The following is a 25,289-nucleotide window of genomic DNA, read 5'->3' on the forward strand; positions in this document are numbered from 1 at the left end:
ACCACCGCCTCCACGGAGGTGCCGAAAAGTTCAGTAGGCGAAACCGGCGAATCGAAGAGAAAACCCTTTTCTCTCTCCCCGATATCAGCCAGGCCCAACCACAGATGCCTCTCCGTAACCACCATAGCCGCCATAGAGCGGCCGATAGCAGCAGCAGTCTGCTTGGTGGCCCGGAGAGACAGATCTGTGGTGCGGCGCAGCTCAGCAACCGCCTCAGGGGACAGCCCGGCCCCCTGGTTGAGATCCTCCAGTAGGTCCGCCTGGTACGCCTGAAACACCGCCATGGTGTGAAAAGCAGCACCAGCCTGACCCGCTGCCGTGTATGCCCCTGCCATTAAAGCACAACGTGATTTAGAAAGGCAGAGTTTGAGCTCTTCAGTGTTGATGCCCACGAAATGCGAGAAAAGTTCGCAAACTTTCCTCGCCAGTCGGTAGCCTCAACACACATCCATATTCCCCTATCCCCTCGACATCAGCGAAGTTAAAACGCTGATGTTGATGAACATTGGGTAGAATATGGATTCTTCCATGCCCTCTCGATCTCTGTAAGAAGATCAAGAAGGAATGGAAGGCTCATCTGAGCTGATGGTTTATGGCCAAGGAGAAATCGATCATGCAATTTATCACGAGCGATCTCTCCTCTAACGCGCCAACATGGCTGCAGCAGCCTGCCCGCAGCACGTTCCATAACATTCATCAGCTCAGCATACACGGTCAAGGTGGCTGAGAGGATTCATACCACTCTCACCAGCCATCCCTAAGAGCACTTGCTGTTTAGTCTCGTTAGCCGCCAGATCGTCGCGACGATCGGCGAGCTGCATCTGAGAACCCATGATGTATGCCAACGCTCAGCCTCAGCTTGAGCGGGACAGCATCATCCAGTCCCAGATGCCAAACTTTCTTCCCTCAGGAAAAAAAGCCAGACTAGAGTGGAACGATCTCAGATTGAAAACCGCTCACACTCACACACAAACAACTTCAAATAAACTTGACTGTGCATGCTCTTGATCCCAGGCAGTAAATACACACTCGTGTGTATTAATAATTGAATTTGTTTTACCTTAACTCGTATAGCAGTTCAAACAGACAGTCCCTGAAGACGAGAAAGATGTGTATGTGTTGGCACGGCGCCCTTTTATACTTCCGGGTCGCACGTTGATGACGTCATGGGCTGACGTCGGTCAAAGACTTTGCCGTGATTCGATAGTAGCTTCAGACACCAGTCACGCCGAGGGCGTTCCCCATAGCGTCAGCTAGACGCAGCGAGAGTTCCCTTTCGAAAGGGAACATTATAGTATTTACTAGAGTAATTTTACTATAATATACTACAGTATTTTTTCATGTGGGATCAAAATAAGATAAGCAAAAGTTACAAACTTTCTTTGAATTTATTTAAAATGTATTGTCAGTATTGCGCTTGCAGATCACGTGGGTAGGGAACTTTTTTACTGTGCGTGCGTGTGTGTGTATGGATGACCATGTCTTTCAGCCACCACCGAAGACCATTTTTGACCCAGGAAAAACCCTGACATCTCCTGAAAGAGTACAGAATCTCCTGATCGAAACACAAAAGAAGAAGAAGCAGAAACAAGCGATAAAAGTGCGAAAATGTGCGAAAAAACAACGAATATAAAGAAGTTAAACCCACAGGCATCTCTTCTGTCTGGGCATCCTTTGTGCATATTGTGGACAAACATTGTTGACAGTGCTGTCAAGTGTATTAGCCTACGTGTGACGCACTGTTGAAGTTTGATTTGAACGTATATTTAAATAATATATTTAAAATCAGCAACAAAATCTCAGGTGAACTGTCACAAATGTTTTCTATGATGCTCAAATTGCGTAAAAAAGCTCATATTTCAGGTTGCTCCAGCCAACGCGTATGTGCAGTCTCAAGCGTGTGTCATGTTTCTATGGCAACCCGAGCTTCCGCAGTGACTGACTTTAATAATAATAAGAATGAACCGTCTTTTTTAATCTTAAAGTTTTGCTGGTCAGACTCGGCTCACAGAGATGATGGCAAATAAATAATGCGGACGACAGCGGCCACCGAACGAGCAATCGTTATTATAGTTCAAAAAGGCAAACAGTCAAAGTTATTATGCGAGTTAACTCGAGTCGAACTGCAAATCTGCAAAGACGCATTTGTCATCCGTCACGTGACATAAAGTGGACTTTTAAAGCTGAAATGATGAGTGAATTAAGCATGCTTGGAATAACAAGAGAGATGACGGCTATAGGTAAGACAAAAAGTTATATGTTTCCCAACTTGTTTATTGACTTGTTAATATCAGTTTATTGTGGAATATGTGACAATCGGGTCCCGTCCAATCTTCGCGCCGGGTTCGGTTCCAGCTATTAAATAATAGACGGGTCCGGGTCGGTTCCGTTTAGCACATTACGGGTCTCTTCGGGTTCGGGTATGAACTTTAGGACCCATGAAGACCTCTGGAGCATTGCTATTGTGAGGAACTGAAAACGACTGCGCCATTGACCAACACACACCTGCTCTAAAGTCAATTGTGCAGTATTTGTGTGTTATTTAAAGAGCACCTATCATGGAATTTTGAAATGTACCTTTCATGTAGTGTGTAACATAGATCTAAGTGAACAAAAACATCCTGTGATAGCTTGAAATATGACAGTGCACCGTATATATAGTTATTTTCTTTCAAAAGTAAGAGTCGACTCTGAGTCATTTTTAAGAATCGTTAGAAGACCGAAGCTTTTTCTCTGACTAGATGACGTCAGCTTGTCAAGTTATTTGAATACGATACGCCCACTTATTGCGCTCCAAGACGCCAGTGAAAACTAGAAAACATCATGGCGACGAGACGCTGTGTTCTGAAGTGCGACTCAAAAGCTAACTTTTTTCATCTGCCCAAGGATGAGCATTTGAAGACTAAGTGGCTTGAAGACAAACCATACATCGTCGCGATTGTGTGTTTATTAGTCGTCAAATGTATGTTTCGCGATCTCAGGAAGCTTTTATTATGGACTTTTATTATGGCACATGGTTCTTCTTCGTCTGTCTGTACCATATATGGACTACATGTGCACAGAGCGCCCTCCGGCTGCCAGTATGAATTGAAAACAACACATAAGAGACTCAATCGCTCATGATTAGTCTATTTCTGCCCATTTTGAGGAAGTATTGAATAAAAAATACTCCTCTGTTTAGAAATTTGACACAGACATATGAGAATCTATCAATATGTCTCCTCATCTGCACACTTTTGAACTAAAAGCCCTGAGGGATGTTGATTTGTCGCGAGTCTTCGTGAGGAGAATAGAGGAGTTTTTTTATGAATGAGATCAGCTGAGGCTCATATTACAATCAAACGGTTCTGACGCGGTTTTCATATTCATAACTCCTGACACATATTAACAAATCACTGTCACTATAAGACTTTGATGGGCGTTCCGTTTCCGAGAATATCTGCACAGACTATACCAATCACAACTGACTGGGTCATCGGACCAATCACCGCAGATTAGCGTCACATAAAGGCGGGGTTTTGAAAAGTGAATCACTAAAGGAATCATTTGAGAATCGCTGTCAAAACAGGTAAAAATAAATGCATATTATAAGAAAACTAAAGTCTTTTTTGTCATTGCATGCAAAACTGTTGTTGGGGACTTCTAAAACAATATTTGGAACATTTTAAATGCCATGATAGGTGCTCTTTAAAGTGTGTGTTAGTGATATGAGCCTATAGGTGGTGCACAACGCACACACACTGATTATTACACACACATTTAAATATGAAAAAATTAAACAACTAATCATCGTAAAATATGGTTATTGTGTACATAAATATAAAAATGTCTACCTGTCATAATGGATAGTCATTAAATGTATCAGAATTAGCCTACATATTTGCAGTAATGACATGCAAGGAAGGTGTGGCGTCATTGGACGAGCAGAAGCGTTCAGTCTTTCCGCTCACATGTGAATAGTGAATCCGCCATGGTGCGAGCGCAACTGGCTTTTAAAGGGAATGGGAGATGAGACTCTGATTGGTTTATTGCACATTACGCCCAAAACACACCCATGACTCATTAAGAGATGAGGGACGACCCTTTTGGATGCGATTTGGACCGTTTTTTCCATCGTTGTCACATGTCGGTCCTATCTCGTGTGAATACATGTGGTGTTTGTTATTCTTGGCCATGTGCTTTTGACTTTGTCTGATTCCTTTCCCCTTGTTATCTAATTATTTGTTAATTATTGGACTATTTTTAGTTTCTTTAGAACATTTTAAGCAAAAAAGTTTACTTTCAAGTCAAGTCAAATTTTATTTATATAGCACATTTAAAAGCAAAAAGTGCTGTACTTTGAAGTTAGAGCAAAAAAAATGGCAGGGGACAAATTAAATACAAACTTAAATATTCAACAGCTAGGCCTACAATAGTTTATGTTTGCTGTTTCTCCAGCTCTGAGTGTAACCGCGTAAAATGTTTCTTCATATTAGTCGTGTTGCTGAAATATTTGAATTTGGTGCCACAGACTTTGCACACAGTATGGCTTTTTTTCAACGACACCTTTTTCGGCATCTTCAGAAAATACAAAATGTTGTCACAGTCGATTTCAAATTTGATGGAGCAGTTCGTAGTTTGTCCATTTTATCTTCAATTTCACCCTTCGCCGCGAGTTTGATTGACAGGCGATCTGACCAATCACATCGCTGAATCTGCCAGTTTGTCCGACAAAGCACTCAGGAGAGTTCGTAGATTAACGTCAGTGGACTTGAACTTGAAAAACGGTGTTTACTGACGTCTTTCCGCGGTTGAAACAACATTTCTTTTAGTGTTCATTCATGCTTATCAATGAACTAGAAGGAAGAGATGATCGGTTCACGGGCAGCTTTAACTGACAGCGATCACGACACATTAAAGAGCCACAAAACACTATTTGTGGTTTACATTTCTTAAAAAAAGACATTTTAAAGTTGAGACTTTGTTTCATATCAAAAATAACTTGATCTCTCCTGTCTGTCGGCGTGTTGTCAGTGTCCTCTTTGCTCCGCGATGTATTTTCTCTACGATAATATCCCTGCAATGCATCCTCGATATCAAGAACACATCCGGGTACTTTCATGCGTCCTCTGCTCTTGCGTTTAACTTCGACAGTTGATGATGACGTAGAGCGAGAACACAAGGACGCAAGATCACTGAAGAACGCATATTGAGAAACAGCCATTGTAGTCTTTGACAAAAAAAAACTAGCTTTTTGTTCAAAATGTTGCTTTTTTATGAAACCTTCCCACATTCAAGTGTTGATTAAGAATGCATGAAGCTGGAATAAAACTTGTTTTCTGTTGTTGTTTAAAAGCAGAGGCTCCGTTGTTGTTTTTTTTATATATATTGCATGTTCAGATATTCATACAATAAAATATTCTGGAATGCATTGTGAAAATTATTTTAAAAAAAATGCTGAGAAATGTTTTAAAAACACTGGCGGGGAAAGAGTTAATGTTGCATAACAACATGGGTTATGAAAACATAACTTAATATACACACACGCTTCAAACTTTTCTAAATTGAAGATGTGAAAAGCACAGGAAATGATGTTCTGACATTAGACACCAATATTTTAATATATATTTAAAATAAATGCTCGTGATGATATTAAGTGTCAATCTCCATATTTATTTGCTAAGAGTGCATGTATCATGTGCAGAGATGAACGAGTTATGAACCACGCATGCACTGATGAATTATTAATAGTGACCTATTCTAATATGTACAAAGGTTTGAAGTAGGAACAGGGCCGTTTGTAAATGTCAATGAATGAGTATAACAGCTCAGGTGCATCACAATATTCCTCATTATAATAATTCATACGCAGAATAAAGGGGCGGGGCCTGTTTGAGTTAGTTAGTCGTGTGTTGAGACTGGCGGTTATGGTAAGGGGCGGGACATTTCCCAAACACCAATCACGACACACAGCTCCAGCCGACCAATCAGAGCACAGTGTGCTTTTCAGAAGGCGGGGCTTCATAGAGACAGAGCGTTACTGACAGGCTGGGAAGAGAGGAGCCGCAACAATGGAGGATATGGGGGAGAATATGAACATTTAAGCATGAAAACCTAGCACTAGTGTTGTAGTCAAGACCACCTAAACCAAGACCAAGACCAAGACAGGGCATCTGAATTGGTACAATTACACCTGCATAAATAATTTTCATATTAATTTAACATTAACATTATTTAACAGTCATGGAATCTTTTATTCAACCGATTTGTTCAAAGCAGCGGATTCATTTAATAACGAAACGTTGCCGAATTAGCAAAGACAGTTTAAAATTTCTCATTTAATATTGTCTTGACCGGTCTTGAGATAAAATCCAGAGTCCTCTAAGTCCGAGACCATTCTCATCTCCGTGCCATAACTCTGTCTGACGCACCCACCGCTAGCCTAGCTTAGCACAAAGACTGGAGGTAAATGGCTCCAGCTAGCCTAGCTTAGCACAAAGACTGGAGGTAAATGGCTCCAGCTAGCCTACTGCTCAATAAGAGACAAAATAACGCCAACATTTTCCTATTTACATGTTGTGATGTGTATAGTTACATCGTTTACTAAGGCAGATGGAAAATGAAAAGTTGCAATTTTCTAGACCGATATGACTAGGAACTATACTCTCATTCCTGCGTAATGATCCAAGGAATTTTACTGCTGTACCATGAGCGCAGCGGCGCAATGATATTACACAGCGCCTGAAAATAGGCGAACTTCCGTCAACATAACCAACGTGTAACGGACTTCACTGTGATTTATCTTATAATTAGTTTTTTTGTGTACATTTTTGACATTTCTGTGTTTAAATAGGTTTAAGGTCTGCATTATCTGTCTTAATAAGTAGGGACTTTTATTTTGACGGATGTTGTAGTCTACGGAAAGACAGTGAGAGCTTGCGGTTCATCGGAGTGGTTAGGCAGATTTAAAGTTTGCAGTTTGTTAAGCAAAAGGCATAAGGTGTGTATGTGCTTGTTTACGGTCATCTGGAATGAGTATTTTTGTGTATTTCGCTGTATGTTAATGATAATGCTATGAAGAGAGTTTGTGTATGAGGCGTTAATGCGCACTTCTTTGCTTTATTTGTTCAGCTTTTACGTGATTTTTTGGAGATTAAACGGTTTCAATAAACTTCATGAAACATCAGTAAAGTCTGGCCATCATTTGGACAGGGTCCGCTACACAACTGGAGAGCGCTGGGGACTATTTTCAGGCGCTGTGTAATATCATTGCGCCGCTGCGCTCATGGGACGGCTCACAGCTCTTGACTATTACGCAGGAATTAGAGTATAGTTCCTAGTCATATCGACCTAGAAAATCACAACTTTTAATTTTCCGTCTGTCTTGGTACACGATGTAACTAAACACATCACAACATATAAACAGGAAAATGTTGGCGTTATTTTGTCTCTTATTGAGCAGTAGGCTAGCTGGAGCCATTCACCTCCAGTCTTTGTGCTAAGCTAGGCTAGCTGGAGCCATTCACCTCCAGTCTTTGTGCTAAGCTAGGCTAGCTGGAGCCATTCACCTCCAGTCTTTGTGCTAAGCTAGGCTAGCTGGAGCCATTCACCTCCAGTCTTTGTGCTAAGCTAGGCTAGCTGGAGCCATTTACCTCCAGTCTTTGTGCTAAGCTAGGCTAGCGGTGGGTGTGTCAGACAGAGTTATGGTGTGTATGGACTTATCTAACTCTGGGGGATACAGCGAATAAGCTAAAGTCCCAAATAGTCGGCGTGTTCCTTTAAAACGGGTCTCTACAACACTACCTAGCACAAAAAGAAAGTTTCAGTACTCATACTCATGCATCTCTAAACTGAACCATCAGACGTCAAAAGTACCGTGGATTTCTTGCGTTGGTCGTGTCCACGAATGATATTCTGTTCCCAGTGCAGAGCACGCAGTCGGCCTCTGATGTTCTCCACCAACTCGTCCCGATGTAGCAGCTCGATTAGCTGGAAGGCGCGCTTACACCGCACGCTAACGATGACGGGGTTGGGCAGAACGCTGGTGCTCTCAGCCTTCTCTATGGAGAGGATCTGCACACACACACACACACACACACACACACACACACACACACACACACACACACACACACACATTTCATTAATACATCATCTCTGCTCATGGATGGTCCTGTTCTGACCTGTAATGTTGCCAGAATCATAATCATACACTGTTTGTTCATTGGCCAGATGAGAACTGGCCCCCAGACTGAGTCTGGTTTGTCCCAAGGTTTATTTCTCCATTCTGTCACCTGATGGGGTTTTGGTTCCTTGTCACTGTCGCCTCTGTCTGGGGATACTAAATATTCAACTATATTACTGATCAGCTCATTTCAATTATCATAAAGTAATAATTAAGAGATAAAATGTTGAAAATAAGATTTTTTATGTCCTCATTTTTAAATAAAAAGTCAAAAATACGACATGCTAAGTCATAATTATGAGATAAAATGTTGAAAATATGATTTTAAAAGTCCTCATTATTAGATAAAAAGTCAAAAATATGATTTTAAAAGTCATAATAGTGAGATAAAATATTGAAAATATGATTTTAAAAGTCCTCATTATTAGATAAAAAGTCAAAAATATGACATGCTAAGTCATAATTATGAGATAAAATGTTGAAAATATGATTTTAAAAGTCCTCATTATTAGATAAAAAGTCAAAAATATGATTTTAAAAGTCATAATAGTGAGATAAAATATTGAAAATATGATTTTAAAAGTCCTCATTATTAGATAAAAAGTCAAAAATATGACATGCTAAGTCATAACTATAAAATAGCATGTCATATTTTTGACTTTTTATCTAATAATGAGGACTTTTAAAATCATATTTTCAACATTTTAAGTCATAATTATAAGATAAAATGTTGAAAATATGATTTTAAAAGTCCTCATTATTAGATAAAAATGTCTTCATTAAAAGTTCAAAAGGCATTACTGATAATGTTTTAATGTTTTTTTTATGGTGCATTTGTCGTCCTTTTTGGAGCTAGAAACAAGCGACTCTTCCTCAAAAAACTGTCTGGATAAATTATGACTTTTTGGCTGTATTGAGCAGACGTTTTTACTAGGGATGCACTGGTAATATTTTTTGGGACCGATACTGATACCGATTTTAACAAGCAATTTTTGGCCGATACCGACATTTGTCATTTGCCCTCTTATTTGAAATGTTGTCAATAAAATGGTGTGTTTTGATCATGTTTTAAAGCAGCAAAGAACATACATTAACTGATAGCCTACTAGCTAGTTTATTGCTGCATTATCCAATCATTTCTAATGAACATAGACTGGATCCTTTCAGCAGGCCAACATAAATACAACAGAACAAGATACACATGACATAAACAGTGCTTTTTAAGCAGGTTTAATGTTCAATAACACTGCATGTTCTTCACTGTATAAATTAAATGCATATATTATTATTACATTGATACGTAGCTCTTCTGTACAACATTAATCGAGTTCCTGTGTGTGTGTGTGTTTATGATATGACGATAGATTTTGTTGAATGAAACAGTAAAATGCTCATGAAGTGACTGGAGAGTCCTCATTATTAGATAAAAAGTCAAAAATATGATTTTAAAAGTCCTCATTATTAGATAAAAAGTCAAAAATATGATTTTAAAAGTCCTCATTATTAGATAAAAAGTCAAAAAATACAACATGCTAAGTCATAATTATAAAATAAAATGTTGAAAATATGATTTTAAAAGTCCTCATTATTAGATAAAAAGTCAAAAATATGACATGCTAAGGCATAATAAGATAAAATGTTGAAAATATGATTTTAAAAGTCCTCATTATTAGATAAAAAGTAAAAAATATGACATGCTAAGTCATAATTAAGAGATAAAATGTTGAAAATATGATTTTAAAAGTCCTCATTATTAGATAAAAAGTCAAAAATATGATTTTAAGTCATAATTATACGTTAAAATGTTGAAAATATGATTTTAAAAGTCCTCATTATTAGATAAAAAGTCAAAAATATGATTTTAAAAGTCATAATTATACGTTAAAATGTTGAAAATATGATTTTAAAAGTCCTCATTATTAGATAAAAATGTCATCATTAAAAGTTCAAAAGGGCAATACTGATAATTTTTTATGATACTTTTATGGTGCATTTGTCGTCCTTTTTGGAGCTAGAAACAAGCGACTCTTCCTCGAAAAAACTAAAAACTGTCTGGATAAATGATGACTTTTTGGCTGCATTGAGACGTTTTTACTAGGGATGCACCGATAGGATTTTTTGGGGCCGATACTGATACCGATTTTAACAAGCAATTATTGGCCGATACCGATATTTGTCAAATGTAATAAAGCTCATTCTGATTCTGATTTTGATAAAATGTGTGTTCTGATCATGTTTTAAATCAGCAAAGAACATACATTAACTTATAGCCTACTAGCTAGTTTATTGCTGCATTATCAAATCATTTCTTGACAAACAGTGCTTTTTAGGTAGGTTTAATGTTCAATAACACTGCATTTTCTTCACTGTCAAAGAATATGCATATTTTTTACTTTTTATCTAATAATGAGGACTTTTAAAATCATATTTTCAAAATGTATCATAATTATTACTTAGCATATCGTATTTTCGACTTTTTATCTGACTATTTTGACTTTTAAAATCATATTTTTGACTTTTTATCTAATAATGAGGACTTTTAAAATCATATTTTCAAAATGTATCATAATTATTACTTAGCATGTCGTATTTTCGACTTTTTATCTCACTATTATGACTTTTAAAATCATATTTTTGACTTTTTTATCTAATAATGAGGACTTTTAAAATCACATTTTCAAAATGTATCTTATAATTATGACTTAGCATGTCGTATTTTGGACTTTTTATCTCACTATTATGACTTTTAAAATCATATTTTTGACTTTTTATCTAATAATGAGGACTTTTAAAATCATATTTTCAACATTTTATCTCATAATTATGACTTAGCATGTCGTATTTTCGACTTTTTATCTCACTATTATGACTTTTAAAATCATATTTTTTACTTTTTATCTAATAATGAGGACTTTTAAAATCATATTTTCAAAATGTATCATAATTATTACTTAGCATGTCGTATTTTCGACTTTTTATCTCACTATTATGACTTTTAAAATCATATTTTTAACTTTTATCTAATAATGAGGACTTTTAAAATCATATTTTGAAAATGTATCTTATAATTATTACTTAGCATGTCGTATTTTCGACTTTTTATCTCACTATTATGACTTTTAAAATCATATTTTTGACTTTTTATCTAATAATGAGGACTTTTAAAATCATACTTTCAACGTTATCTTATAATTCAGGGCTCCAGACTAACTTTTTTCACTAGGAGCACAGTGGCCCCCAACTGAAAATTTTAGGGGCACAACCAGAAATTTTAGGGGCGCACACCGTAAATCAACATGCTAACCAAATCTACTAATTTCCACTGTATTACTAATAGGGATCGGTATCGTTAAGGTTTTAATGGTATTACTACTCTTACCGATACTGCTTATCGATCCGGTACTTTAACAGTATTCTTACCGGTTCTTTTTATTATACTTTTTTTTTTTTAAAATTTATAAAAAAAATAAACACAATTAAGAACATAATTAACATGGCTTTATAATCTGAAAAGTAAAATATCTATAGCAAAAGAAACCACAAAGTTTGAACAAAAATATAAAACATCTATTTTGTGAATGGACCAGTGTGTAGGCATTCGGAAGGTCTGCTAACATTAATATTACAGTAAAGAACAAACCTACAAAGAAATCTAATAAAGTAATGAAATGTAAAATAACACTGCATAGTTTTCACTGTATAAATTGATAGATTAATGCTTATAAAAGCTTATAAAAGTTATTAATTCAAGAGATGTGAATATTTTCTAATTGCCTTTTGTTCGATTCGAATTAAAGGTGAACTATGTAGGATTTTTGCAGTAAAACATCCAGAAACCACTAGGCCAGTGTTATATATTTTGTTCAGTTGAGTACTTAGAATATCCCAAATGTTTTCAACTATTTGTAAATCGTGAGAAAATTGCTATTTTAACCAAGGAGCCGGGACGTGTGAGCTATGCGTGTGAGGGAGTCGCCTGTCGATTGCGTCATATCTGCGTCACCCTCGGTCTCCGGTTTTATTCAGTGAAACACTTTACTCTCACTGCAGTGTGAACAAGTGTCATAGCAGCCGCCGAGCGAACGTCATAACTTCCTTTTCAACACACTCAGATATATCTAATACGATAAACAGAGCTGTGTTACCTCACACTCAGCACTGGAGAAGAGGAAGTGCCGCCGGCAACCGTGTCATAATAAAAGTCCCGCCAGCGACTATGCCATAATAACAGTCCCGCTCTTCAATCGCTCCTGCGGCCTTGCTCAGCTCCACAACACTCGCTACTGCTCTGCTTCAGACTACAGTAATGTTAATAATCGCATCCATGAACATGATTTCTGCCCGAGTCCTATCCTGACTGTTTCCCACCGGCTGTGAGGTGAAGACCACATGTCCCGAGATTCTGCGCTCAAACGTGCCGTCATCAAACTACGCCTTTGTTTTGAACAGGCGACCTCTAGTGGACGGAAAAGTTACATAGTGTAGCTTTAATGGCTCAATCGTCAGCAGGTTTATTAGACGCTGCCCCTTTAAGACCGATCGAATGTAGAACTAATAATATCATATTCTCCTATTTCTCCAAACTATTTACGCCCATTTAATATATAAACTGTTAAAATAACTACTCTCCAATCCGGTCATTTTGACACCGGCTATTTGTTGTTTATTTGATGGTTTAGACGCGCACGCGAAGCCTAAAATATTAAGTGCAAGTCGGTCCATTTCGCAGCACACACACATAAGCCGCCTTGAAGTTGGAAACCGCGTCTCTTGCGCGGATTTTTGTGCATTTAATAGCTCTTTATTATCAAACACATCCCGCAGTTTAGCAACAGTAGAGACTGCAGTTTACAACAATCACTGAATCTGACGTTTAGTTTAGGTTTAAGGAGAAATGACAGCGCAAGGCTGTGAAGGGAAGGATGAGCTCGACGAACATGGCTACAGGAATAGTTTTAACTCATTCCATCTTTTTATAATTCTTGGAAGCCAAAATCGAAAATAAAATTAGATTAATATCACAGCACATCCCTAAAGTTTAAGAAGACTAAACTTTTGTGTAGTTCTCTTGGCCATCGTCACTCATTAAAGCTGACGGTGGTGTTGTGTTCGCTGCAGCTCCACGTGAGCGCTCGCTCGCTTTCTCTCTCTTCTGGATTGCGAATGGCAAAAATGCATCACGGACAAATGGTTTAATATTATCTCATATAGAAACGGCTGGCAAAGATAGAATTTGCCAGACATAACGTCTATCAATTATAATTAGTAAGTGTATTTTCTTAATTTCTCCAGTACCGACAGCAGGCAAATTTACTGGTCGCACATGTGCGACTGGATGTAAAATTCAGTCGCACACTTTCAAATTTTAGTCGCAAAATGCGACCATTTAGTCGCACTCTGGAGCCCTGTAATTATGCCTTAGCATGTCACATTTTTGACTTTTTATCTATCAAATGCATAATGAGGACTTTTAAAATAATAGTGAGATAAAATGTTGAAAATATGACGACTTTTAAAATCATATTTATGACGGTAAAATGCTCATGAAGTGACTGGAGATGCATTCATGTCCTCATATTGAAGCGGAAGAGGCTGAAAAACACAGCGAGTTTCAGTTTGAGTGTGTGTGTGTGTGTGTGGTAAATGAAACCGCACATCTGCTCCATTCACACAGAGACAGAGAAACATGCAGTTTTCAGTCTTTTTGCGGCTTAATATTCACATAGTATATATCGCGATTTGATTTGAGTGACTGACCAACGTTTTATTTATTCCTCGAAACTTTAAATTGGTATAAATTGGTGCATCCCTAGTTTGATAGGCTTTGAAGGAGGTGTGATGGAGTACCTCTGCGAGCGGTATAATGAGCGTACATTGGCCTTCCTCTCGGCTGCTAAAGCACAGATACCCATCGGTGGTATAGACGGTGCCCGGCGTGTGGCAGCGGGCATGAGGACTCCAAACCGAGCATGACATCACTTCCTGTAGACGCTCTGCCCGCGGCAAGCCGAAGAGAGACAGCACGTACTGTCTGAGAGCCTGCTCCTCCAAGACCCTGAAACACACACAAACACACACAAACATCAGATCTGAGCGTTTCCCAACATCAAAGCAGCAGCGGAGGAAGAACAAAACCCCACGGCTCTATAAATACACACATCACACAACCCACAAACACACTCATGACCTGTGTGTGTTTGTGTCACATGATCATGGCTGCTGGTTTACGTTCATGTACGGCACTTTGAGCTGCATTCTATGTATGAAAGGTGCTACATTAATAAAGTTTATTATTATTAAATCATACGTTAACCGCTTGAATCTCTAAGAAACACCGGTATCTCTATACTTCTGCCATCCTCAGTTTCTGCTTTACTTGTTTTCACTGTCTCTCTCATACTTCCCCTTTAGCGGAGGAAGTGTATACATATCAAAACCCTGCTGGTGATTGGCTGGATGGCCGATGCTAAAGATGGTTCACTGATGTCTCTGAAACTAAACCTGATGATCATGTTCTCCAGCATGATTCAATGGAAGAACAACATCTGTACGAAGACTCACATAATGGACCATAAAATCTAGCACATTATATATTTCATATATTTATCATAATATTCATTACTGGGAAAGAAAATGCATTTGGTGGACCTTTGGTATTTGGTAAAGAGTGAATGTAAACATAGCTTGTTTATTTATAAGTAAACTCCACGGAGTAAAGCTATATAATAAATACATTTAGATAAAAAAAATAATAAATAAATAATAAAAATAAATAAATAATATTGGTATAATAATAATAATACATTAATGTGACTTTTAATAAATTGTATAATAATAATGTAATATTTTAATAAATTGTATAAAAATAATGTAATATTTTATTAAATTGTATAATAATTATGTAATATTTTAATAAATTGTATAATCATAATAATAATATATTTTTAAAAATTGTATAATAATAATAAAAATGACATTTTAATAAATTGTTTAATGATAATAATAAATTAATGTGACTTTTAATAAATTGTATAATAATAATGTAATATTTTAATAAATTGTATAAAAATAATGTAATATTTTATTAAATTGTATAATAATTATGTAATATTTTAATAAATTGTATAAAAATAATGTAATATTTTATTAAATTGTATAATAATTATGTAATATTTTAATAAATTGTATAATCATAATAATATATTTTTAAAATTGTATAATAATAATAAAAATGACATTTTAATAAATTGTTTAATGATAATAATAAATTAATGTGACTTTTAATAAATTGTATAATAATAATGTAATATTTTAATAAATTGTATAAAAATAATGTAATATTTTATTAAATTGTATAATAATAATGTAATATTTTAATAAATTGTATAAAAATAACAATGTAATATTTTATTAAATTGTATAATAATTATGTAACATTTTAATAAATTGTATAATCATAATAATAATATATTTTTAAAAATTGTATAATAATAATAAAAATGACATTTTAATAAATTGTTTAATGATAATAATAAATTAATGTGACTTTTAATAAATTGTATAATAATAATGTAATATTTTAATAAATTGTATAAAAATAACAATGTAATATTTTATTAAATTGTATAATAATTATGTAATATTTTAATAAATTGTATAATAATAATATAATATTTTAATAAATTGTTTAATAATAATAATAAATTAATGTGATGTTTTAATAAATGTTATTATTATTATTATTACTTTAAGATGTACCTTGTACTACACAATAGTCATATATTTCTGTCACAATTTTTTCCAAGTTAAACCAAACTTTTATTTTGGCGGGTGGTAGTGAAGAGCTTTGGGTTTCTGTGTTTTAGTTTCAATAGTTTTAATTAGAGCCCTGCATTTCTGCCCGAGCCCGACGGGCCCCGACTTTTTTACGCCCCTAGGGCCAGGCTTCGCGCCAATAGGCTAAGATGCTCGAAAACACAATCATCTTCATTAAAACTAATGAGACTAAAGGCTCTTAGCAGTGCTCAGGTCGCTCGTTCTCATAATGCGGTCTTTGATCTAATGAGCTGATGAATATAATGCAGCTCATATCTGTTGCTTTCCTTGACATGAACTCAGTTAAATGTGCATATAGTGCGGGAATTGAAGATCGGATTTATATTCATTTTTGTGGAGAGGTGTAAGGTAAGACAACCCTGCATGTTTTTATTTTATTTGTTTAGATTGTGTAGTTTCGTTTGCGAGCAGCATCAGCTTGTCAAAAATGCCTTTTCACTGTGGTAGTGGTGGTGATAGAAGGCTAAATGTTTAAAGGTCCCATGGCATGACATTTTCATTTTATGAGGTTTTTCAACATTAATATGAGTTCCCCTAGCCTGAATATTGTCCCCAAGTGGATAGAAATGTTAATCGGTGTAAACCGAGTTCTGGCTGTCTCTCTCTGCCTTTGAGAAAATGACAGGCCAGACGAGCCAATCCTGAAGTCTCCTGGTTTGACGTCAAAACAGGAACGGTTTTAATTTGGCACGCCCAAGCGAGCTCTATATTTGTTTGTCCTCGAGAGATCATGGCTTTTAAACGAGTTGCTCAGTGTTTGGATGTTCAAATGAAAACAGAAGCCTTTTTTCAGTTCCTTCTGATCTGTGATCAGTGATTTCTGATGTGTAGCTAATAGGGATCGACCGATATGGATTATTTAGTGCCGATGCCGATTTTTTTCCATCAGCTTTAGCCGATGAGCGATACGAGCTGCCGATTTTCTAGAGCCGATATTTGAAGCCGATACTGCTTTTGCTCCCTCAATTTACAACATAAAAATGACACAATGATCAGGATGATAACAATTTAAAATTTACAATTTAAAAAAGGAACACTTATTGAACTAAAAAAAAACTATATTTAACAAATAGTAAAAACAGGTGATGTAGAACAAGAAAAAAGAGTTCAGTGGTGAAAATAAATTCTGAAAATAAATATTTAAGCATAAATAAAATAATGACACTATTGCACACAGTATCAACAAGCAAGCAGAATAATAAAGTGCACACTGACTGTACTATACTTCATTTAAAACTATTTACAACCTAGTCATTTAATGGTTACACTCTAAAAAATGCTGGGTTAAAAATAACCCAAGTTGAGTTGAATATGGACTAACCCAGTCCATGGGTTGTTTTGACCCAGCGGTTGGGTTAAATGTTTGCTTAAAACAACCCAATTGCTGGGTTAGTCCATTTTCAACCCAACTTGGGTTATTTTTAACCCAGCATTATTTAGAGTGTAGGTGCACTTCACTTAATCTCTTGTAGAGCAACACCAGCGGTAATTCAGGAAAAAATCTCCCAATGCTCCACGTGAAACCTCAGTTTTTCGACCTTTTACCATCGTGTCAATTCTCAGTTGATTTTGATTAATAAAGAGAGTTTGAAGACGGTGAGAGCTGCCCTGTGGACGCCTGTCTGTAAATAATGCAGGGAAAAAAATATCGGCGAACGCAGCAGCCTTATATCAGCCGATGCCGATACACGTAAAAATCGTGAATATCGGCCCGATATATCGGTCTAACACTACTAGCTAATTATTTATTATTCGTGCACACGCTGCAGCTTCTCTCTCCCGACAGAACGGTGTTTTCGTGTTTTCTATCTTGCGAGTCAGTGTTTTTGTACGTCCTCGTCACGTCTATCAGTTCTAAAATGTGCATACAGTCGTTTCTGCTCAACATCAGCAGACTCACATCTCTTTAGAGATAAACCTCACACACGCCAGAGCTCGGCCTTCAACATCCCCGACCCCCAGTTCTGCATCTGGCCCACAGCGGAGGCACCAAACGCGGAGCGAGATTAAGCAGAAGGGGGGTAAGCGTGAGTAGCCAGCCTAGCCCCACAATAAACTGGATTAGATTCGATTACTGCTGTTGTGTCTTTGTTTGCGCTGTGTACTCACTGACGCTTTTCATATGATAGGAACATATCTAAAAATAATGCTATAATGAACACTTACTCGTTCATCTCGACAGCTGTAATGGTACATTGCATGTGTTACAAAGTTGGTAGAATAATGATGAAGACGGACTCGGTGTGACTGGGACTCGTGTTTATTCTGAACTCTCAGATACAAACACAATAAACTCGCGCTGACAGCTCTCACAACTCAGTAGTTACTATAAATAACTTTGTTAGCAATCGCTCCATCTCTGGTACATTAGTGATGTCCGGTTCGCGAACGAATCTTTCTTTTGAACCGGTTCTTTTTAGTGAACCGAATCAGTTCACCAAATCGGACTGAAACGTTCTAAACGGCTCGCGTCTCCAGTCAGCGCTGATTTACTAAAGTTACTAACTTTCTGACATGAGTGACAGCTCCTCCGACTAGAAATAAACTAATAACCTGAAGTATATTCTAGTAACTCCAACAGTTCACTGAACTGAGATGTGCTGAGAGAACTGATGTGAAGTGAACTCAGGTCCATCCGTCTCTCTGGCACAGCCTTGTGCCTCGTAGACCTCGTTAAACCACGCCCCCTCCGCTCATTTCAAATGCAAAGATGTCAGCCAATCACAACAGTGGCCGTTTTTACTGAAGTCTCACAGCAGACACGCCTCTTGTAACAGGGCCTTCAGCCACAGGGCAAACAGCAGTATAGAAAAAATGCCTTTTATTTCTAAATTATGACATTTTATGATGTAAAAATCATACTAACAATATAAGTACACCTCAGGAAACATTATAAAAGAATAGAAAAATGCCATGCCATGGGACCTTTAAACTAACATTGTGATGCTTGAAGTCTTTTATATCTATGGATTGTATTATAAGCAAGACAAGTCAAGTGTTGATTTGAGGGGCTAAATTGATCAAACGTGGTTAACTCACTGTCAGCCGCTGGCCGCTTAGTCATCACTTCAAAAAACAAAAACTTTAATTTAACGAACAATAAAATGCTTCAAACATTTTTCTAAATTAACTTAATAAAGAAACTAAATGAAATAATTACTTTAAAACATTAAAAACAAAACTGAACTATTTTAATGGCTAGAACAATGTGTAATGGGGAGGATACTTTTTTTTTTTTCGGACTCGGGCCGAGCATTTTGAAAAGCTGTCGGACAGTGTTTGTTTGTGTGTGTGTCTCGTCAGATGCGGTGCTACTGTCTCTCTGGAGGAGCTCCTCAAAATGTCACGCGGACATTTGAAAGTAAGAGCGGAACCGGCCATGATAAAGCTTTAGCTCCTGTACGAGATTAGCATACTCCCCTTCAGACTCGCTGTTCTTTAATGGTGCGTTCACACCGGACGCGATTCGCGCGAGTGATTTACATGTTAAGTCAATGCAGAGACGCGAAATGGCATTCTGCGGCGCGATTTGCGCGATTGAGGCGGCGCGATGGACGCGAATTGAGCGTTTTGAACGCGCGAATCGCGTGAATGTCACGTGCGATTCGCGCGAGTAAACTCAAAATGTACACGCGTCCACCTCCACCGAATTATTCGCGCGAATCGCGTCCGGTGTGAACGCCACATAAGACTGGGTGCACCAAAAAACCTTCTGTTCGGTCTTTTAAATAAAATGAAAAGCTTGTCTTCACTGGATGATGAAGTGTCCGTGTTTTCTCAGCTGTCGCTGCAAATGTTTGGGAATGTTGGAGCTATGAAACATCACAACTCGCGTCGCGGCTGATGTGAATGGTTTTGACGCGAACTATTCGCACACGAAATATTAACTTTTTCCGCTTCGCTTTTTCGTTACGCGTCCAGTGTGAAAGGGCCTTTAAGCTTTAAAATAAATACATTTAAATAATAATAATATAATAAAATAAAATAATATAATAAATAAATCATACATATAAAATAAATAATAAATGGTATATACAGGGGCGTCTCGGGTCAGGGCTGGGCAAGGGCCTAGATTTGAGGCCCGTGCAGGGCTCTAGTTTTAATCGAATGAGCCTGATTGTCTAAATGTATGATAAATATCGGAAATTACTTTGAAAAGTTTGTTATAGATTATTTATATCTGAATTACAAATTCAGAATTTCAGATTTTGTTTAAAAATTAATTTTATATCATGTTTTTTTGTTTCAATATTCTAAAACTTTAGTTTATTTTCAGATTTAAAGTCAGCATGAAATGGAGGTTGTGCTAGTCTCTATTGTGCCGTACGAGTGAAACGCTTCTCAAACAAGAACAAATGTAGGGCGGGGCTTGATTTTGTCTGTGGGGAATTGATTGGACGGTTGTGGTTTGCTATTGGTGGATCTCATGCGAGTGACCGGTTGCCCCGCCCACATCATCAGAGAAGAGAGATATTCTGATTCAAGATTACGAAGCACATGAATAAAAAATAAAAAAATATGTGCACCGATAAATAATTTATAATAAATGCAGCAATTTTCCATGAAAAATTAGAATGGTCAACTTTGATTTCATGGTGACGTTAATTCAGATCTCAGATTTTTGAAGGCTAATTATTTTAAGGTGGCTAATTATTTTAATGCCTTTTAATGTGGCTAATCTGTAATGTAAATGTGAAGCAGATGTAAACCTCTTGGTGATGTTGGTGGACTCCTGCAGTGATTGGTCGAGGGTGAGTCCGCCGCTGTCCAGCAGCCTGCGGAGGGCGATATCAGCCAGCTGACACATGACCTTCATCACCTCGTCCACGTTCAGGAACATGGAGAACTCCCTCTGCTTCCGCCTCGTGTGAACGCGGATCACGTCCGTCAGCAAACCCACCGACACGCGTTCCAGCCGCGTCACTTCCGCCCAGGGAACTAACAGCTTCACTGCGCACAAAACAACATGCATTAGTGTTTGAAGCATTTCATTCAGCATTTTGTGTCTTGTGTGTTACAAACTGAAACTGGAGAACTGAGGGAAGAGACGAGATACGCTGAAGGGAATGAAGAGCCGCTTTCCTGCGCGAGCTGAAGTTGCGCGAGCTGAAGTTGCGCGAGCTGAAGTTGCGCGAGCTGAAGTTGCGCGAGCTGATGTTGCGCGAGCTGATGTTGCGCGAGCTGAAGTTGAGCGAGCTGAAGTTGCGCGAGCTGAAGTTGCGCGAGCTGAAGTTTCACGAGCTTACCTCTCCGCCTGCACGAGCGTTTGTTCAGCTCAGCTTCTCACGTGTTGGATCGGATGAGAACGAAACAGATTAACTTGTGACAAAGCCGAAATATTTCTTTGTGTAGCCTAAAGAAGAACATGCTGCACTTTAGAAATGAAATACTATCAGTTCTGTAGGCTGATCATTTTTATTTTACCTTAAAATTACATTGACTTAATTTGATTTAAAAAGCACCTGCTGTAGCATCTTAGTTTTTTCGTTGCACTAAACATTACTTGATTTAACATTTTGGAACAATTATATACTTTGGTTTTATTTAATTTCACTGGTAAAGACTTTTTTTCTTTACACTGTGACTGAATCTAAAATTAAATGCTGATTTAAGTAACATCTTTTTTAATTTCACCTTTCAGCCTTTTAATTTCCAATTCAAAGTCCCGTTAATTTCAGATTGCAGACTTGTTTTCATTAGCCAAAAGCCAATTTAGCCTGTTAAATACCAAATAAACATCTTGTTCATGTATACTTTCGTTCTTTTACTGTGTAAAAAAAAAAATCGGAAATCGGTATCGGAATCGGCCAGTTTTATTTAAAAAATCGGTATCGGAATCGGCCATGTAAAATCATGATCGGTGCATCACTAGTTTGAAAGTGCAGACTCATCGCAGGAAGACCTCTAGTGCCAAACGGGACAGGGCCAGACTCGATGGAGAAGACAACACTGGAAGATCTCACTGCAACACCTCAGATCCTACACAAACTGCACAGCTACTGCAGACACTTTATGTTCCACATTTCATCTAAAATAAAAGGATTTTACTCAATATATATATTTATACATGTTCTGCCCATTACATAATTGCCAAATAATGATGCAGCTGGTCTACTTTCATTTAAATCATCTTTAAATATTTTCAACCATGCAATTATGAAGGACCAAACATTAAAAATAAATAAATAGTGTAGTAATAGGAAAATATATAAATGACTTGATAAAACAAATGATTAATTTTTAATCAAGTTTAATCCTGAATTTATTTATTTTTAAAATGTTTCCTTCATTTCTTTTTAATGTATTTTTATTCTTTTCAACTTTTATTTTTTATTTTCCAATTAATTTTTATATGAATTTATGCGGAAAAAAAATGTATTCCCTCATTTATTTGGTATTTAATATGGTATAATATAAATATGGTATTTATTTCCATATTTATATTTATATTTAGGTTTGGTCCTCCATATACGATAACATTCAAAAGATATTTTTAATGTTTCGGAAAAAAAACTCAGAAACTCCTTTATTATTTTTCAATAATTAAATTTTTTATTAATTATTATCCTTCATTTATTATTATTTTGAATGTATTTTTTTTTCTTTTTAACTTTTATTTCTTTTTAACCCCCCTATATATATATATATATATAATTTTTTTTTTTTTTTTTTTTTTCAGGTTTGGTCCTCCATATACAATAACATTCAAAAAAATTGTTTTAATGTTTTGGAAAAAAGTCTCTTCTACTCACCAAGGCTGCAATTATTTAAATAAATACAGAAATAAATAAATAAATAAATAAGTGTAATAGGAAAATAAATTAATAAATAACTTTTTTTTTTATCAATTGTAATATTTTTTTATTAATTATTTTCCTTCATTTATTATTATTTTTATTTATTTTCAATGTATTTTTATTCTTTTTTTATTTTCCCAATAATATTTATATTAATAATTTATGCATTCATTTATTAATTCCCTCATGTATTTTATTTCCATATTTTTTATATATATATTTTTTTTATATATATATATATATATATATATATATATTTTTTTTTTTTCCTTCAGGTTTGGTCCTCCATATACAATAACATTCAAAAGATTGTTTTAATGTTTTGGAAAAAAGTCTCATACTCACCAAGGCTGCAATTATTTAAATAAATACAGAAATAAATAAGTGTAATAATAAAAAAAGAATTAAAAAAAGAATAAATTACTTGATAAAACAGATCATTAATTTTTATTAAAATGTAATCATTTTTGATTAATTATTATCCTTTATTTATTATTGATTTTTAATGCAGTTTTTTAACTCTTATTTATTTATTTTTTCCCCCCTTTATTTCCATATTTATTTATTTTTTAAATTTCTTCAGGTTTGGTCCTCCATATACAATAATGTTCAAATAATTTTTTGGGGGAAAAAAAGTCTCTTCTACTCACAAGGCTGCAATTATTTGATCAAAGATACATTAAAATTGTGCAATATTAATACAATTTAAAATAACTTTTTTCTATTGCAGTATGTTTTAAAGTGTAATTTATTCCTGTGATCAAAAATCATCATTACTCCAGTCTTCAGTGTCACATGATCCTTCACTAATCATTCTCATATGAGGATCTGATTAAACATGTATGATTATGATCAGTGTGTTGAAAGCAGTCGTTCTGCTTCCTGTCTCTGTGGAAACCGTGGTGCAGTTTATTTTCCGGCTCACCCTCTTTGCCCAGCAGGAAGGAGTAGAAGGCGATGTGGTTGGTGGTGAGGTAGAGAGAGCCCTGGCGTGGCACATGGCCCTTCCAGCAGCAGCAGGAGTAATGCGACACCAGTTTCTCCCGCTGAGGGAGGCCGAAGCGCTGCTCGAACCGCGCCAGGTCTTCCCGGAAGCGAGCCGGATCATCCTCTCCTGCAGCCGGGCCGCCTAAAACCTCCTCAGCAATCAAACCCTGCGAAATATCCAGAGATTTCAGTCTGGACTGAACTCAATGACTGTAGGAAACTAGGCCACTCACAATCATGGGTTTTGTGCTGAAAACTAACTGTCGTACAAATAATCACAATTCATGATTTAATTGTTTTCTTCATGTTACAAACAGTATTAGCCTAATGTTATTTTTTTACTTGAAATTGTTTAAAATATAAATGATAAAAATGATGAAAAATGAAAGATTAAATTAATTATTTAAAAAATAAAATCAAACCCATTTGATTTACTTTATTGCTTTGAAAATGAATAATATAGTATATTCTAGAAAACCATTGACTATCTTTGTCTACTTTAATATAATATAATTAATATAATATATAATTAATATAATATAATATAATATAATATAATATAATATAATATAATATATATATAATTAATATAATATCATATAATTAATATAATATAATTAATATAATATAATTTAATATAATTAATATAATACAACATAATTAATATAATATAATTAATATAATATAATATCATTAATATAATTAATATAATATAATAATTATATAATTAATATAATTAATATAATATAACATAATATAATTAATATAATATAACATAATATAATTAATATAATACAACATAATTAATATAATATGATATAATTAATATAATATAATATATAATATGATATAACATAATATAATATAACATAATATAATTAATATAATAATTATATTATATTATATTAATTGTATTAAATGATATTATATTATATTATATTATATTATATTATATTATATTATATTATATTATATTATATTATATTATATTATATTATATTATAATATAATAATTAATATAATATAATGGAAACGATTGACTATGTTTGTCTACTTTATAAAGGCCCATTCACACTAAGGTCAGGATAATAACTATAATGATAATGTTTTTTTAATATATATTCTCTATCCTTTACTCCCAGTCAGATAATCCACTGCTTCTTCCTAAAACACTGGAAAGGACACAACATCACTAATTTGATTTCTTTAAGCACTTACATTTCCTTATTTGAGTGGCAAAATATGATTGAAATTGAAACAATTATTGCTGTTCTCAAATTATAGCGATTAGAACTAATAACCACAACCAGACGATTAATCTTTTACTCATAAAAAGTGTGTGTGACTGTACCTTCACTTTGCCCAGAACAAAACTCGCAGCGTCTTCTTTATTCTCAAACACGGCCATGTAAGGCAGAATGTTCTGATCCAGCCATTTCCAGTGCTTCAGCACCTCCTCTATCGTGGCTCCTGCAAACACACAGCGATAACACCGTCACACACAC

The 25,289-nt window shown here is 35.5% G+C and overlaps 1 protein-coding gene across 1 annotated transcript in view; it reads right to left on the bottom strand.

Moving 5' to 3' along the window:
- The window catches only part of tbc1d8 (TBC1 domain family member 8), an 84,090-nt gene that overhangs the window by 42,718 nt on the left and 16,083 nt on the right, over positions 1–25,289 (bottom strand). The window contains exons 3-7 of the mRNA XM_079822009.1: positions 25,136–25,254; positions 23,723–23,951; positions 20,710–20,950; positions 14,012–14,219; positions 7,855–8,052 (exon numbers count right to left, since the gene is read on the bottom strand). Of these exons, the coding sequence (XP_079678135.1) occupies positions 7,855–8,052; positions 14,012–14,219; positions 20,710–20,950; positions 23,723–23,951; positions 25,136–25,254 (995 nt within the window). The remainder of the gene's footprint in view (positions 1–7,854; positions 8,053–14,011; positions 14,220–20,709; positions 20,951–23,722; positions 23,952–25,135; positions 25,255–25,289) is intronic.

This window comes from Gobio gobio (genome assembly GCF_949357685.1).
Source record: "Gobio gobio genome assembly, chromosome: 7".
In the NCBI taxonomy this organism is placed as follows: Eukaryota; Metazoa; Chordata; class Actinopteri; order Cypriniformes; family Gobionidae; genus Gobio; species Gobio gobio.